The 16,049-nt window shown below is 37.5% G+C and overlaps 1 protein-coding gene across 6 annotated transcripts in view; it reads left to right on the top strand.

Moving 5' to 3' along the window:
- The window catches only part of ATP11C (ATPase phospholipid transporting 11C), a 280,762-nt gene that overhangs the window by 148,540 nt on the left and 116,173 nt on the right, over nucleotides 1-16,049 (top strand). For 5 of the 6 annotated variants that reach the window (XM_036270575.1, XM_036270573.1, XM_036270574.1 and 2 more), the window contains exons 4-5: nucleotides 1,454-1,534; nucleotides 5,161-5,268. In XM_036270575.1, coding sequence (XP_036126468.1) covers nucleotides 1,454-1,534; nucleotides 5,161-5,268 — 189 coding nt within the window. Of the gene's footprint in view, nucleotides 1-1,453; nucleotides 1,535-5,160; nucleotides 5,269-16,049 lie in introns of those variants that run through there. The other variant, XM_036270577.1, reaches the window with a different exon arrangement.

The following is a 16,049-nucleotide window of genomic DNA, read 5'->3' as shown; positions in this document are numbered from 1 at the left end:
CATAGAGGATTATGTCCACAAGAGTCATTCCATTTGGTGTACAGGACATTTCACTTTGATTTAGTGAACATATAGCAAGAACCTCTTATGTGCCATTCAGTAGTCCAGACAACAGAGATTTTAGCAGATGCAATGAAGATCAAGATATAGCTTTCATATCGAAAAACAGTCATGCATTCACTTAATTTAATGTAGTAAAAGTCATAAAAGTAGCATGAGCAAAATGTTATGGGGATACAGTGGAGGTTGTGATTTTTTTTTCTACCAAAGAGGAGCTTGAAAAGGCTTCAAATAGTAGATGATATCTGCAGTGAGCCTTGAAGGATTACAGACTGATATATTAGTCTTTGCATGAAGGCACAGAGCCATATAAAAGCCTATGTCTGCAGTGCAGCATGTGTGGCAGGGGCAGGTCTGGGTGGGGGTTAGAGACAAGAGTAAACGCATTGTGAGGGTAGATGGTCCTCTGACCCTCAAATCTAGTTCTCTTTCACTCTTTCCTATTTCAGTGAATGATGACAACATCCACCAGCTATGTTAACCAGATACTTGGAAGACATCTTTAATCACCTCTTATAAGAAATTCTTTACCAGTCCTGCCATTTTTGCCTCCTAAAAGCTCTGAAACATCTTTCCATGTCTGCTGCTACTCCCCTCATCCAAAACATCTTTTATCCAGATTAGAGCAGTAGCTCCCTAAATGGACTCCCTGACTTCACTCTTGTTCCCTTCCATTTTATTTTTCACAATGCAGTGAGAATCTTTTCAAAATGTAGTTTTCTTTGTGTGATCTCTCCCCACTTAAAAGCTTCACTTATTTTCCACTGTTTGCGGGATAAAGAATGAATTCTAGTGCTGAGGACCTTGCTTGGTCTGGCCCATCTCTCTCTCCAGCCCCGTCTCACACCACAGGCTTTTGTTAATGGCTTCCTTTATATCCTTACCTGTGCCACACTCCCTCTCCTACCATAGGGTGTTGCATACAATGTTTACTGTTCCTGGAAAGCGTCCCCCCCCCTTTATCTACTTAACTTCTGTTTACTCTTCAGATCTCAACATATCATTTGTTTAATGGCTAGTTTTCCCTGTAAGCTGCCAGGTATATTATTAGGTCAAAAACTTTTCTTCATCTGTTTAAAGCAGCATCTCTAGAGCCTGGCCCATAATAGTGCAGGGGCTGACAGAATGGTGCTCAACAAATAGATGGTAAATTAATGGATGTATTTCAGTAAAGGGGTTAATTCAAGCTGGGATGAAAACTAAACCTGGTTTAGAACTATTTTCTTAAACTAACTGCTGTGTGGATTGCTATTGTTTTAATGAACGTTAACATTCACCTTGTTACTGGAATATGTTTTGTCTACATTCTGTCTGAAATTTTTGCAATATGTACGTGCTGCATTAAGTTATTGGCTCATTTTCATTTTGCTTTCAATTTAATTTCTTTACCTAGGTCACAGTAGACACACCAACTAGCCCAGTTACTAGTGGACTTCCACTTTTCTTTGTTATAACTGTTACAGCCATCAAGCAGGTACATTTCCTATTTACAATTATGTCTGCATTTTATTCCTGTCTGGTTTGAATTTCATTATCAAAGATTATTTTTCATATTTATGTAAAGTGGACAGTATCTCTGGATTTAATTTATATTTGGTTCCTATTGAAAACCTATTAAAATGATTGTAAAGTACATTCTTAATATCTATGCTCCTTTCCTCCTCACTGTTTTTGTGTGGGGATATAACTCATGTTGGGAAATGGGAGGTAAAATTTTAATGTGCATTAATTTTTTCATTGTGTTATGTCTATCTGAAAAATTTCCATTCTAGTGTTTTGTTTTTGTTTTTGTTAACACCTATAGTAGCAAATTCAAGAACATGAACACTTTAATTTTGTTGTCTTTCCTGATGGCTAAAGGGGGTGCTAGGTAGAGGAGACTTACTGCTTCTTGTCAAAGCTGACAATTGCCATGGTTTGTATTGCTGATGTTGTTACCAGACTAAAGGGATTAAAGGGGTCCATTTTCCTGAGTGCATCAAAGGCCGGTAAGACACGAACAAGAGCTTGCAGCAAAAATAGTACGGATTTATTTTTAGGAAGTAGCCTGCCTGAAATCGCAGGTGAGCTAATGCTCAAAGACCTGGTTCCCTGATGGCTTCCAGAGGATGGGTTGTATAGAGGTAAAATCATTAATTATGGTGACTAGGGAGTGAGTGTTCTGGTATACTATACAGACATAGTCTCTCTAGTCATAGAGTTGACATTCTAGTAGGGAAGACGTTCAATAACAACAAAGCCACAAAGGAATAACTAAAAAATGTTAAGAAATGTTATGAAAGAAACAAAAAATAATATTTGAACTGAGAACTTATATGTATCAGAAATGTTATTCACCTCCACGTAACAGAAACTTCTCAAAACAATATCTTAAATATATTTCCATCATATGAAAAAAAATCTGGAGGTGATCATTCCAGAGTAGATACAGTGTTTCTATGATGTTGTTACTGGGCTAAAGGAGTCCATTTGCCTGAGTGCATCAAAGCCCAATAAGACATGAACAGGAGTTTGCAGCAAAGCAAGTAAGGGTTTATTTTTAGATAGCGGCCTACACCTGAAGTCACAGGTGAGCTAATTCTCCATGACTTGGCTCCCCAATGGCTTCTAGGGGATGGGTTTGTACAAGGAAAAAAATCATTAATCATGGTGACTAAGGGAGTTAGGGTTGTGGTCAGGGTCGTGGTCTCTACTGATTGGTCGGCACTAGGGTAGGGGATTTTTGATGCTTTTCTGGGCCTGGAACTGAAACACAACTGAGGCCTAGACGTTATCTGTAATTTGACTGAAACTCTGTCTCTGGGTCAACAGACCCGAGGCTTTTTTCCTAATATTACTTGAATCTCTTTGTCTTAAGGGCTTAACGATTAAGGTAGTGGACATGCAAGGGAGGAGGAGGCAGGTGGATCAGGGTGCTGGACAAGACCAGTTTGAATCAAAAGGAAGGAAAAGAGAAAATGTTATATTAAAGAAATGAACTCTCTGTATGGTTATAATGTCTTTGAAGTATTTTGAGCATTTTGTATGATAGTACTGTTATAGGAGAAATCATTGGACTAGATTTCTCCATTGCTAGTGAGAATGGGGTGGCTCTTGTGATATCTTTAGAAAATGAATTTTCTAAGACTTGCATGGGAGAATAAATAGTGTTTATTTGCATGGAGTTATATTCCTTGGGTTGTAAAGTCCCATGTCCTTTAACCCAGTCCTGGAAAGGAGGCAGTGGGTTTAGCAAAGATGGAAATAGAGCCAGTGTCCAGACTTTTCTGACCTTGGTGGAGCTGGGTCTGGCAGAGCATCAGGCTAGATTTAGTCTATCAGTCCATTGTATGGGTTCCACATGGCCGTAAGCCACCTGGAGGAATTCAGGGCTTGGGAGCCCCACAAGCCAGGAGTCTGGTGCAGACAGCAAGGGAGGGGGCTATGAGAGAAAGAGAGAACCATCGTTTGTTCAGGAGATTAAATATTCAGGTTTTGCAGGATTGCAGTGGCCACGCCTATTCTGACCACTGACTTACTCCCAGGTGTGGGAGACAGGTAAGCACCTTCCCATGTCACTCAATCCTTACTGTGTATGTGTCTAAACTGCCTTTGTCTAGTCCCTTCCCCCATCAGTCTTCGGGAAACAGACCTGTAGTGTTAACTTCAGCTTTCTTTCAAAGCTGTATAAATGGCATGCCTGTATTGTTTAGTCTCCCCTTCATTCCTGTCCTGGTAAATAATAACCATATTATTGTAACGGTATCAGTACCTTTGGAAAATTCTGAGGAAATTGAAAATGGAAACATAAACTGGAGTAAAAGGGATAGATTAACAATTTTTATCATGTAATTAGCCACAAGACTGGACTAAATACAAACATACTTTTAGACAGTACTTATCGAAGTGCTTTTAACAGTTGTCTCAAAGAATTTCTAAAATAAAGGTCTGCTTAACAGTATTGGGAATAAGGTTACTTTTCCTCTTGAGGTTATCTGGTTTTCTATCTTGCCTAACAGGAACTGCAAGAATATTTTGTCAAGTTCTTGGTTGCTAAGTCAAGACTTTTGAAATGTTCTTTCCCTTAGGCTGTTAGGATTATTTTCTTTAACATCATAGAATTGTTGCTTCCCAAAATACACTGTATGGTTTCAAAAGTTCTTATTGATTCATTTTATTCCCAATGCTAGTTCATATTAGGGCCTTTCTTTCCTCACTGAAGTGATAGCCTAGCATTGTTATAAAGAGAGACAGAATAGGAAATAATATAGCAATTGAGAAAAAGGGGGGGGCAATCAAACGATTTTTCAAACAGTTATATTTGAAAAGGTACGGATATAATTATAAAGAAAAAAGGAAAGTGATGTAAAAAAGGAGAAAAAGTTGTGCTGAAACAACTGAACATGCATCCTCCTTCCTTGTTTATTTTGCCTTAAATACACTCCAGACAAAAAGCCCTAAGAGAAATGAGCCATTAGACCTTTCCCCGATTACTTTTAATTCTACAAAATGAACACTAATATATATATATATATATATATATATATATATATTTATTACCAAGTCAGTGTAGAAGTTTAACTGTTGATCCCCCAAACTACTCATGGATTCTCTGCCAAAATAATCCTAGCTTGTCTTTTCTATTCTATCCCTGGGAGTAATTCAATTTCTTCAGAGATGATCAATCCAATAGTCTACCACGGAAGAATATATTTAAGTGGTTAAATCTGTAAGAAAATAATACCCAGAAAAAATGTTTTTCAAATTCAAAAGTAGAAAAAATTAACATTAACTTGAATAAGAGTAGAATTAGAGGAATAGATCATAGTCCTTCACACTTGAAGAATATTAAGGCTCTAATGCCTGTGTTTTTATTAATACTTAAATGTAGAATGGAGGAACTTTTTAATACAATAAAGCTTTTTACCAAGGGGTATTTTGAAAGCATATCTTAATTTTTCTATAAAAATGTACAGTGTTGTCGCTTTAGCATTATTAATTTAAATTAATATTGTAAGTATACATATTTGCTGGTAACTCATGGAGTGGGTTATGCAAATCAATAACTTTACATGAGCTTGATTATATCATGTTTTTTTGTTTTTTTTTTAATTCTTCTAGGGATATGAGGATTGGCTGAGACACAGAGCTGACAATGAAGTCAACAAGAGAAATGTTTACATTATTGAAAATGCAAAGCGAGTTAGAAAAGAGAGTGAGAAAATCAAGGTATTAATTTTTGTAGTTCAGTCTTCTTTATTATGATAAAAAAAAAACCACCACCTTTTTTTTTTTTTTTTTTCATCCTTACCCAAGGACATGTTTTCATTGGTTTTAGAGAGAGGGGAAGGGAGAGGAAATGGGGAGAGAAACATCGACTGGTTGCCTCCCACACACCCCAACCCAGCACGGAACTTGTAACATAGATATGTGCCCTGATCAGGAATTGAACCTGAGACCCTTCAGTGCACAGAACAACACTTCAACTGAGCCACACTAGCCAAGGAAACACCTTTATTAAGTGGACAATTAATTCAGTGGCATTTAGCCATCAGCACTCTAGTTCCAGAACATTTTCATCACCCAAAAGGAAACCCCCATTAGCCATTAAGTAGTCATGCCGCATTCCTCCCTCCCTCAGTCCCTGGAAACCACTAATCTTCTTTCTGTCTCTATGGATTTAACTATTCTAGATATCTCATATAAAAGGAATCATACACTGTGTGGCCTTTTGTGTCTGCCTTTTCACTTAATGTAATGTTCCCGAGGTTCATTCATGCTGTAGTATACATTAATACTTCATTAGTTTTTACAGCTGAATAACATTTCATTTTATGGCTATACCATTGTTTGTTTATCCATTCATCAGTTGATAGAAGTTAGTTCTTTTTTTCCATCTTTTGGATACTATGAATATTGCTAGTATGAAAATTGCATATACAAGTTTTTGTTTGAACACCTGTTTTCAATTCTTTTGGGTATCTATCTAGGAGTAGACTTTCTAGGTGATGCAGTAATTCTATATTTAAATTTTTCATGAAATACAAACTATTTTCCACAGCAATTTTTACCATTTTATATTCTACCAGTAATGTGAAAATATTCCAAAGTTATTATTTTTCATATCTCAGGCATTTTAATTTTTTTCAGAGTAATCATTGTTTATTATTACTTCATAAGATTCCTGTCAGTAAGATTTTAGACTTGTCTACAGTTGTATATGACCGTATATAAATATAGAATCCTACTTCACGGAAATTCATTTATCATGGTAGAGTCTGGAACTGATTAACAGCGATGAATGAGGGCCGACTGTACTCAAATAATATTATTGTTGTCAAAAGATTTTATTTTAATTAATAATAAACTTTACTTTTTAGAGAAGTCTTAGTGTCACAGCAAAACTGAGCAGAAAGTACAGTTTATGCATACCCCATGTTCCCATAGGGTAAAACCTCCATTGTTAGCAATAATCTCCACCAGATTGGTACATTTATTACAAACAGTGAACCTAGATTGACACATCATTATTATCCAAAATTTACAATTTACATTAGGGTTCACTCTTGGTGTTATACATTCTTTGTACCCGAATAAATGTATAAATGACATGTATCTACCATTATATTATCATACCGAATTGTTACAATGCCCTGATTATCCTCTGTGCTCTGCCTATACATCCCTCTCTCCCTTCCTTCAACCCAGGACTACCACTAATCTTTTTACTGTCTCCATAGTTTTGCCTTTTCCATAATCTCATATAATTAGAATCATACAGTATGTAGCCTTTTCATATTGGCTTCTTTCACTTAGTAATACACATTTAAGTTTAATTTATTTCTTTTCATAACTTGAGGGCTCATTTTTCTTTAGTGTTGAATTATACTGCATTATCTATGTGTACCGGTTTATCCATTCACTTACTGAAGGACATCTTACTTGCTTCCAAGTTTTGGCAGTTGTGAATAAAACTGTTAAGAACATCTAGGTTTTTGTGTGGATATAAGATTTCAGTTCATTTAGGTAAATACCAAGTGTGATTACTGGATTGTATATTAAGAGCATGCTTACTTTTATAAGAAACTGCCAAATTATCTTTAAATTGGCTATTCCATTTTGCATTCTCATCAACATTGAATGAGACTTCCTGTTGTTCCACATCATTATTTGTTGTCAGTCTTGTGGATTTTAACAATTCTAATAGATGTGTAGTGGAATCTCATTTGTGTTTTAATTTGCAATTATTTGATAACTTATGGTGTTGAACATCTTTTCATATACTCACTTGTCATCTTAATATATTCTCTGGTGAGGTGACTAGGTGTTTTGCCCATTTTTTAAATCAGATTGTTCATTTTCTTGTTGAGGGTTAACAATTTTTGTATATTTTGGATAGCAGTCCTTTCTCAGATGTGTTTTTTGCAATATTTTATCCTAGTCTCAAGTTATTATTTTTAATTTTTTTTGCTTTTGTATTTACTATGAACACATTAAATTTACCATCTTAACCATTTTAAGTGTACTGTTCAGTAGTGTTAAGTGCATTCACATTGTTGTGCAGCAAATCTCTAAAACATTTTAATCCTGTAACACTGAAACTCTGTACCCACTAAACACTAATTGCCCCTCCAGCCCTTGGTAAACACCTTTCTATTTTCTGTTTCTATGACTGACTACTTTAGAGAGATACTTCCTATAAGTGGGATCATACAGTATTTACCCTTTTGTAATTGGCTTATTTCACTTAGCATAATGTCTTCAAGCTTCATCCACGTGACAGCATATGACAGGATTTTCTTCTTTTTAAGGCTACATAATATTTAATTGTAAGCATTTAGCACAGTTTCTTTATCTCTTTCATATTTCTTTCTTTCTTTCTTTCTTTCTTTCTTTCTTTCTTTCTTTCTTTCATTTAGAGAGAGAGGAAGGGAGAGAGAGTTAGAAACATCAATGTGAGAGATACATTGATTGGTTGCCTCCTGTATGTCCCCTACTGGGGATCCAGCCTGTAACCTGGGCATGTGCCCTGACCAGGAATCAAACTCGGACCTCTCAGTCCATGGGAGGATGCTCAATCCACTGAACTACACTGGCTGGGTAAGCACAGATTCTTTATCAGTTCACCTGTTGTTGGATATTTGGATTGCTTCCACTTCTTGGCTATGTGAATAATTCTGTGATGAACACACATGTACAAATAACTCTTTAAGATCCTGTTTTGACAAAATATAGAAGCAACCCAAGCGCCGATCAAAAGACAAGTAGATAAGAAAGTTGTGGTACACAATGAGATACCGCCTCATAAGTGTTAAAATGGCCATCATCAATAAATAAACAAGTGTTGGCAAGGATGTGGAGAAAAGAGAACCCTCGTGTACTGTTGGGAGGAATGCAGGTTGGTGCAGTCACTGTCGAAAATAATATGGAATCATTTCAAAACGTTAAAAATGGAACTGCTGTATGATCTAGCAATTCCACCACCAGGTATATATCCAAAGAAACCCAAAACCCTAATTTGAAAGAATATGCCCTGGCCGGTTTGGCTCAGCGGTTAAGAGCGTCGGCCTGCGGTCCTGAGAGACCTGGGTTCGGTTCCCGCTAAGGGCATGTACCTCGGTTGCAGTTTGTCCCCGGCCCTGGTTGGTCGTGCGGGTGGCAGCCACTCGATGTGTCCCTGTCACATCGATGTTTCTCTCTCTCTCTCTCTCTTCCTCTCTCTCCCTCCCACTCTGTCTGTACAAAAAAAAAAAAAAAAAAAGAAAGAAAGAAAGAATATGCAGAGCCCTATGTTCATTGCAGCATTATTTACAATAACCAAGATACGGAAGCAACCAAAGTGCCCATTAATAGTCAAGTAGATAAAAAAGTGGTGGTACAGAACTGGGTGGTGTGGCTATGTGGTTAGAGCATTAACCCGCACATGGAAGCATCACAGGTTAGATTCCTGGTCAAGGGACTGGACCTGGGTTGCAGGTTCAATCTCCTACCCTGGTTGGGACACATGCAGGAGGTAGCCAATCGATGTGTCTCTCATATCAAAATTCCTCTCTCTCTCTCTCTCTCTCTCTCTCTCTCTCTCTGTCTCTATGTTTCTTCCCCTCCACCTCATTCTCTTCTTTCCACTGTCTCTAAAAAGTCAATGGAAAAATATCCCAGGTGAGGACTAACAATAACAACAAAAAGGCAGTGGTACATATATACAATGGAATATTACTCAGCCATAAAAAGAACAAAATGTTCCTATTTGAAAAAGCATGGAAAGATCTAGAAGGTATTATGCATAGTGAAAAGTTAGAGAAAGACAAATACTATATGATGTCACTTACATGTGGAATCTAAGGAACTAACTAAATGAATAAATAATATTGAAACAGACTCAGACATAGAAAGCAGACTGGTGGATACCAGAGGCGAGCGCATTGGGAGGCTAGGTAAAAGGTGATGGGATTAAGAAGTACAAATTGAGGGGATTCCAAAATGGTGGCAGAGTAAACGGAAGCTATACAGACCATCTCCCAAGACCAAACTGGAATTACAACGAAAATAAGGACAAATCATCAGGAAAAAGCAACAGAAAAGCAGCTTGGAGAACCATATAACCGGGGACTCTGACTCAATCCTGGTAGGACTGTGAAGCTGCTAGAGGAGATTGAGAGCCCACAGTTGGCAGCAGCCTTACCTGTGAGCAGCTGCCTTAGCTGTGAGCAGCACCCTCAGGTTAAACTCCCAAGTGGCTCCACAGTGCAGAGCCAGGACAGAGACTAAAATAGCCACAGCCACTCACCTTGGACTCTGGCAAAGGGAGGGTGGACTGAATTGGAACTGTGTGGGGAAACTCGGGATTTGGAGGGCACTCAGAGCTATTGCTGAGTTGTGGCCATGCAGGGCAGTGGTCATCTTACTCCTTCCCAGGGCTCAGGGGAGAGGCAGAGGCCCCTCCCTCGGAGATTCAAACCCACACAGTGGCCATTGAAATGCAAATTGAGGCTTATTAACAACCAGCATCTGCCCCACCCTCCGGAAATCACCTTATGCTGAACACCTGAGATAGTTTCTCATTCAAAGCAGAAGCCAAAGCTCTTTAAGTAATCACTACTGATAGCCTCCAGGCAAAAAGATAGAGGATAACTGAACCATTCCTGGGCTAGCAAATCTAACCAGGAAAGTAAGACTTGACATCAGTGTTTATCTTGGGTCCTCCCTGGCTCATCCAAACCAGGAAAGGGAGCCACAAACAGCAGAACATGAACACCCACAGGGAAAATTTAGCAGGCTCCAAAGCCCACTGTGATAAACAAAATGGTGAAACACAGAAACAAAAGCCAAATGAAAGAACAAGAGACCTCCACTGAAGATGAGATAAATGAGGTGTAGATAAGCAAATTAGCAGAACTAGAATTCAGAGGTACGACCTTGAGAGAGCTCAACAGCATTTGTAAGGACATGAACACCATGAGTAAAGACATAGAAATGTTGAAAATCAGCCAGTTGGAAGTTAAAAACCACCAAGAAGAAATGAAGAATGTCATATCAGAAATATAGAACACATTGGAAGGTCAAAATAGAGTAGAGAAAGCTGAGGACTGGATCAGTGAATTAGAAGACAGAGTAGAAAAAAAATCAACCAATCAGAAAACCAAAGGAAAAAAACAATTAAAAAACGTGAAGACAGCTTAAGAGAACTGTGGGACAACTGGAAATGTAATGATATTCACATCATAAGAGTCCCCGAAGAAGAAGAAAATGAACAAGGGTTAGAGAATATATTTGAAGAAATAGTGACAGAAAACTTCCCCAATTTGGTGAAGGAAGAAGACATTCAAGTTCAAGAAGCACAGAGAGACCCAAGTAAGAAGAACCCAAACAGGCCCACACCAAGACAGAGAGTAATCAAAGTACCAAAAATTCAAGACAGAGAGAATCCTAAAAGCAGCAAGAGAGAAGCAACAGGTTACCTACAAAGGAAACCCCATAAGGCTCTCAGCTGAAGTCTCAACGGAAACACTACAGGTCAGAAGGGAATGGCATGTAGTAATTAAGGTCATGAAAAACAAGGATCTGAATCCAAGACTACTCTACGCAGCAAGGCTATCATTCAAAATAGGTCAAATGAAGCGCTTACCAGATGAAAAAAAAAGGTTAAGGGGATACATCAGCACCAAACCAGCACTGCAAGAAATATTAAAATGACTGCTGTAATTAGCAGGAGAAAAAGGAAGAAAAATATAATCACACTAAACAAAAATGGCAATAAATAAGTACATATGAAAAATCACCTTAAATGAAATGTAAATGCATTGAATGCTCCCATAAAAAGACACAGTGTAGCGGATTGGATAAGAAAACATGACTCATATACATGTTGTTTACAAGAAACCCACCTCACAACAAAAGACTCACATAGGTTGAAAGTGAAGGGATAGAAAATAATCTTCCAAGCAAAGGCAAAGGGAAAAAAAAAGCTGGGGTGCAATACTCATATCTGATAAAATAGATTTCAAAATGAAGGTCATAACTAGAGACAAAGAAGGCCACTGCATAATAATGAAAGGACCTATCCAACAGGAAGATATAACCTTGATAAACATATATGCACTCAATATAGGAACACCAAAATATATTAAAAATCTTCTGTAGGACTTCAAAGGAGAAATCAATAGCAATACAATCATAGCAGGGGACTTCAACACCCCGCTGACATCACTGGATAGATCCTCTAGACAAAAAAATTAGGAAGGAAACAGAGACTCTAAATGAAGCACTAGAACAAATGGATTTAATACATATCTACAGAGAATTCCATCCCCAAACTACAGAATTCATATTCTTCTCAAGTGTACATGGGACATTCTCCAAGGTAGACCACATGTTAGGACACAAATTAAGTCTCTACAGGTTCAAGAAGATTGAAATCATATCAAGCATCATCTCAGATCACAATGGCATGAAACTGAAATCTATTGCAACAAGAACATGCAAAGACATTTGAACACAGGGTGTCTAAATAGCATGTTATTAAACAACGAATGGGTTACCGGGGAGATCAAGGAAGAAATTAAAAACTTCCTGGAAACCAATGAAAATGAACACACAACAACACAAAATCTATGGAATGCAGCAAAAGCAGTTCTGAGAAGAAAGTTTACAGCACTACAGGCCTACCTCAAGAATCAAGAAAAATCTCTAATAGATTATCTAACCTCACAATGTAAAGAACTAGAAAGCACACAGGAAGAAAATCCCAGAGCTACTAGAAGGAAGGAAATAGTAAAGATCAGAGCAGAAATAAATGACATAGAGACCAAAAAAACAATTCAAAGGATCAATGAAAAAAAGAGCTGGTTTTTCGAAAAGATAAACAAGACTGATGGACCCTTAGCTAGACTCACCAAAAAACAAAGAGAAGCCAAATACACAAAATCAGAAAAGAAAGAGAAGTAACAACTGACACCACAGAAATACAAAAGATCGTTAACAACTACTATGAACAATTATATGGCAACAAATTCGACAATCTAAGCAAAATGGACAAATTTTTAGAAACTCATAGTGTTCGAAAACTGGACTGTGAAGAGATAGAAAACTTGAACAGACCAATAACAACTACGGAAATTGAAGAGGTAATCAAGACTCTCCCAGCAAACAAAAGCCCAGGCCTGGATGGCTTCACGGGGGAGTTTAACCGAACATTTAAAAAAGAACTAACACCCATTCTTTTCAGACTCTTTTAAAAAAATTCAAGAAGAAGGAAGATTTCCAAACTCGTTTTATGAGGCCAGCATAATTTTAATTCCAAAACCAGAAAAATGCATTACAAAGAAAGAAAACTACAAGCCATTATCCCTCATGAACATCGACACCAAAATGCTGAACAAAATACTAGCAAATTGGATCCACCAATACATCAAAAAAATTATTCACCTTGACCAAGTGGGATTCATCCAAGGGATGCAAGGCTGGTACAATATTTGCAAATCAATAAACGTGATACACCAGATAAATAAAATGAAGAATAAAAACCATGTGATCATATCAGTAGATGCCGAAAAAGTCTTCGACAAAATCCAGCATTAATTTGTGATAAAAATGCTCAGCAATGTGTGAATGGAGGGATCATGTCTCAACATAATAAAGGCCATATATGAAAGACCTACAGCCAACATCAAACTCAGAGGGCAAAAACTAAAAACATTTCCTTGAAGAAAAGAAACAAGACAGGGATGCCCACGTTCCCCACTCTTATTTAACATAGTACTGGAAGTCTTAGCCACAGCAATCAGGAAGGAAGAATAAAAGGGATCCAAGTTGGGAAGGAGGAATTGAAACTCTCATTATTTCAGATGACATGATACTATACAAAAAAACCCCAAAGACTCCATCAAAAATTTACTAGACTTAATAAATGAGTTTGGCAAAGTAGCAGGATAAAATATTTATGTCAAGAAATCAACAGCATTTTTATACACCAATGATGAACTCACAGAAAGAAAAACTATGAAAACAATCCCGTTTACCATTGTGGCAAAAAAATTAAGATACCTAGGAATAAACTTAACCAACGAAACAAGGGACCTATTCACAGAAAACTACAGGTCATTGAAAAAAGAAATGGAAGAAGATATAAAAAAAGTGAAAACACGTACCTTGTTCATGGATTGGAAAATAAAAAACATCATTAAAATATCCATATTACCCAAAGCAATCTACAGATTCAATGTAATCCCCATTAAAATACCAATAACATACTTCACAGAACTAGGACAAATACTTCAAAAGTTCATATGGAACCAAAAAAGACCTCGAATAGCCACAGCAATCTTGAAAAATAAGAACAAAGTAGGCCGGATCACATTACCAGATTTCTGGTTATACTACAAAGCCGCTGTAATCAAGACAGCCTGTTACTAGCACAAGAACAGGCATAATGACCACTGGAACAGAATAGAGAACCCAGACATGGACCTAAGGCAATATGCTCAATTAATATTTGACAAAGGTGGCAAGAGCATACAGTGGAGTAAGGACAGCCTTTTTGATAAATGGTGTTGGGAAAATTGGACAGCTACATGCAAAAAAAATGAAACTAGACCTTCAAATGACACCATACACAAGAATAAACTCAAAATGGATAAAAGACTTAAATGTGACTCATGAACCCATAAAAATCCTAAAAGAGAATGCAGGCAACAAAATTTCAGACATTATACGAAGTGGAATTTTCATTGATCCATCACCTCAGGCAACAGAAACAAAGCAGAATATGAACACATGGGACTATATCAAGCTTCTGCACAGTGAAAGATACAATCATCAAAATGGAAAGGCAACCCTCTGCATGGGAGAGGCTAATTGCCAAAGATATGTCAGATAAGGGGTTAATTTCCATTATATATAGAGTGCTCATACAACTCTACAAAAGGAAGACAAAGAACCCAATTAAAAAATTGGCAGAGGAACTAAATAGACACCTCTCCAAACAGGACTTACAAATGGCTAAGAGACATGTGAAGAAGTGCTCAACATCACTAATCACCAGAGAGATGTAAATTAAAACAACAATGAGGTATCACTTCACACCTGTCAGAACAGCTGCCATCAACAAATTATCGAACAACAAATGTTGGTGAGGGTGTGTGGAAAAGGGGACTCTAGTACACTTCTGGTGGGAATGCAGACTGGTGCAACTACTATGGAAAACAATGTGGCGTTAACCTCAAAAAATTAAAAATTGAACTTCTATTTGACCCAGTGATTCCACTTCTAGGAATATACCCTAAGAAGCCTGAAACAACAATCAGAAAGAATATATGTACCCCCATGTTTTTAGCAGTGCTATTTACAATAGCTAAGGTCTGGAAACAGTCCAAATGTCCATCAGTAGATGAATGGATAAAAAAGCAGTGGTACATATACCAAATGGAGTACTACGCAGCTGTAATAAAGGAAGATCTCTTATCCTTTGAGACGACATGGAGGGACCTGGAAGTATCATCGTAAGAAAAACAAGCCAAACAGAGAAAGACAAGTATCATATGATCTCACTTATTTGTGGATTGTAAAGAACATAACAGTCTGAGGAATGGGGTAGTCACAGAGACTTTGAAGTGGGGTACAGAGTGACAATCACCAGAAGAGAGGGTAGTGGGGGAGAGATGAAGCACAGAACTTATATGCAGGTGTGCATGAACAATGGACATGGACTACAATGCTGGGGACAATGAGGGGAAGGAGTGGGAGGGGAAATCATTGGGAGAAAAAGGACAAACATCTGTAACAAAAATAAATTAATTAATTAAAAAATAAAAGCAATACAAATTGATTGTTACAAAATAGTACCAGGGATATGTAAAGTAGAGCATAGGGAATATAGTCAATAATATTGTGAAGCTGTACGGTACCAGCTTGGTACTGCAAATATCAGGAGGGAACACTTTGTAAAGTATATGATTGTCTCATCACTATACTATACACCTGAAACCAAAACAAAATAATATTGAAAGTAAACTGTAATTGAAAATTAAAAAAATAGAAATGGGATTACTGGGTGAAATGGCAGTTCAATTTTTAATTTTTTGAAGTAACACCATATTGCTTTCCATAGTCTGCATTCCCATCAGCAGTGTACTAGAGTCTCCACTTCTCCACACCCTCGCCAACACTTGTTGTTTGATGATTTGTTGATGGCGGCCATTCTGACAGGTGTGAGGTGATACCTCATTGTTGTTTTAATTTGCATCTCTCTGATGATTAGTGATGTTGAGCATTTCTTCATATGTCTCTTAACCATTTGTACGTCCTGTTTGGTGAGGTTTCTATGTAGTTCCTCTGCCCATTTTTTTTTATCTTCACTCGAGGAAATTTTTCCATTTTTTGTTCAATGCAATGCAAGGGAGGGAGGGTAGGAGGGAGGGAGGGGGAGAGAGAGAGAGAGAGAGAGAGAGAGGGAGAGAGAAACATTGGAAACATTGACATGAATGGGACACATCGAGTGGTTGCCACCTGCAGAG

This window comes from Molossus molossus, unplaced genomic scaffold (genome assembly GCF_014108415.1).
Source record: "Molossus molossus isolate mMolMol1 unplaced genomic scaffold, mMolMol1.p scaffold_m16_p_2, whole genome shotgun sequence".
Lineage (NCBI taxonomy): Eukaryota > Metazoa > Chordata > Mammalia > Chiroptera > Molossidae > Molossus > Molossus molossus.
The sequence above is the reverse complement of the archived record's forward strand: the minus strand, read 5'-3'. Positions and strand labels throughout refer to the sequence as shown.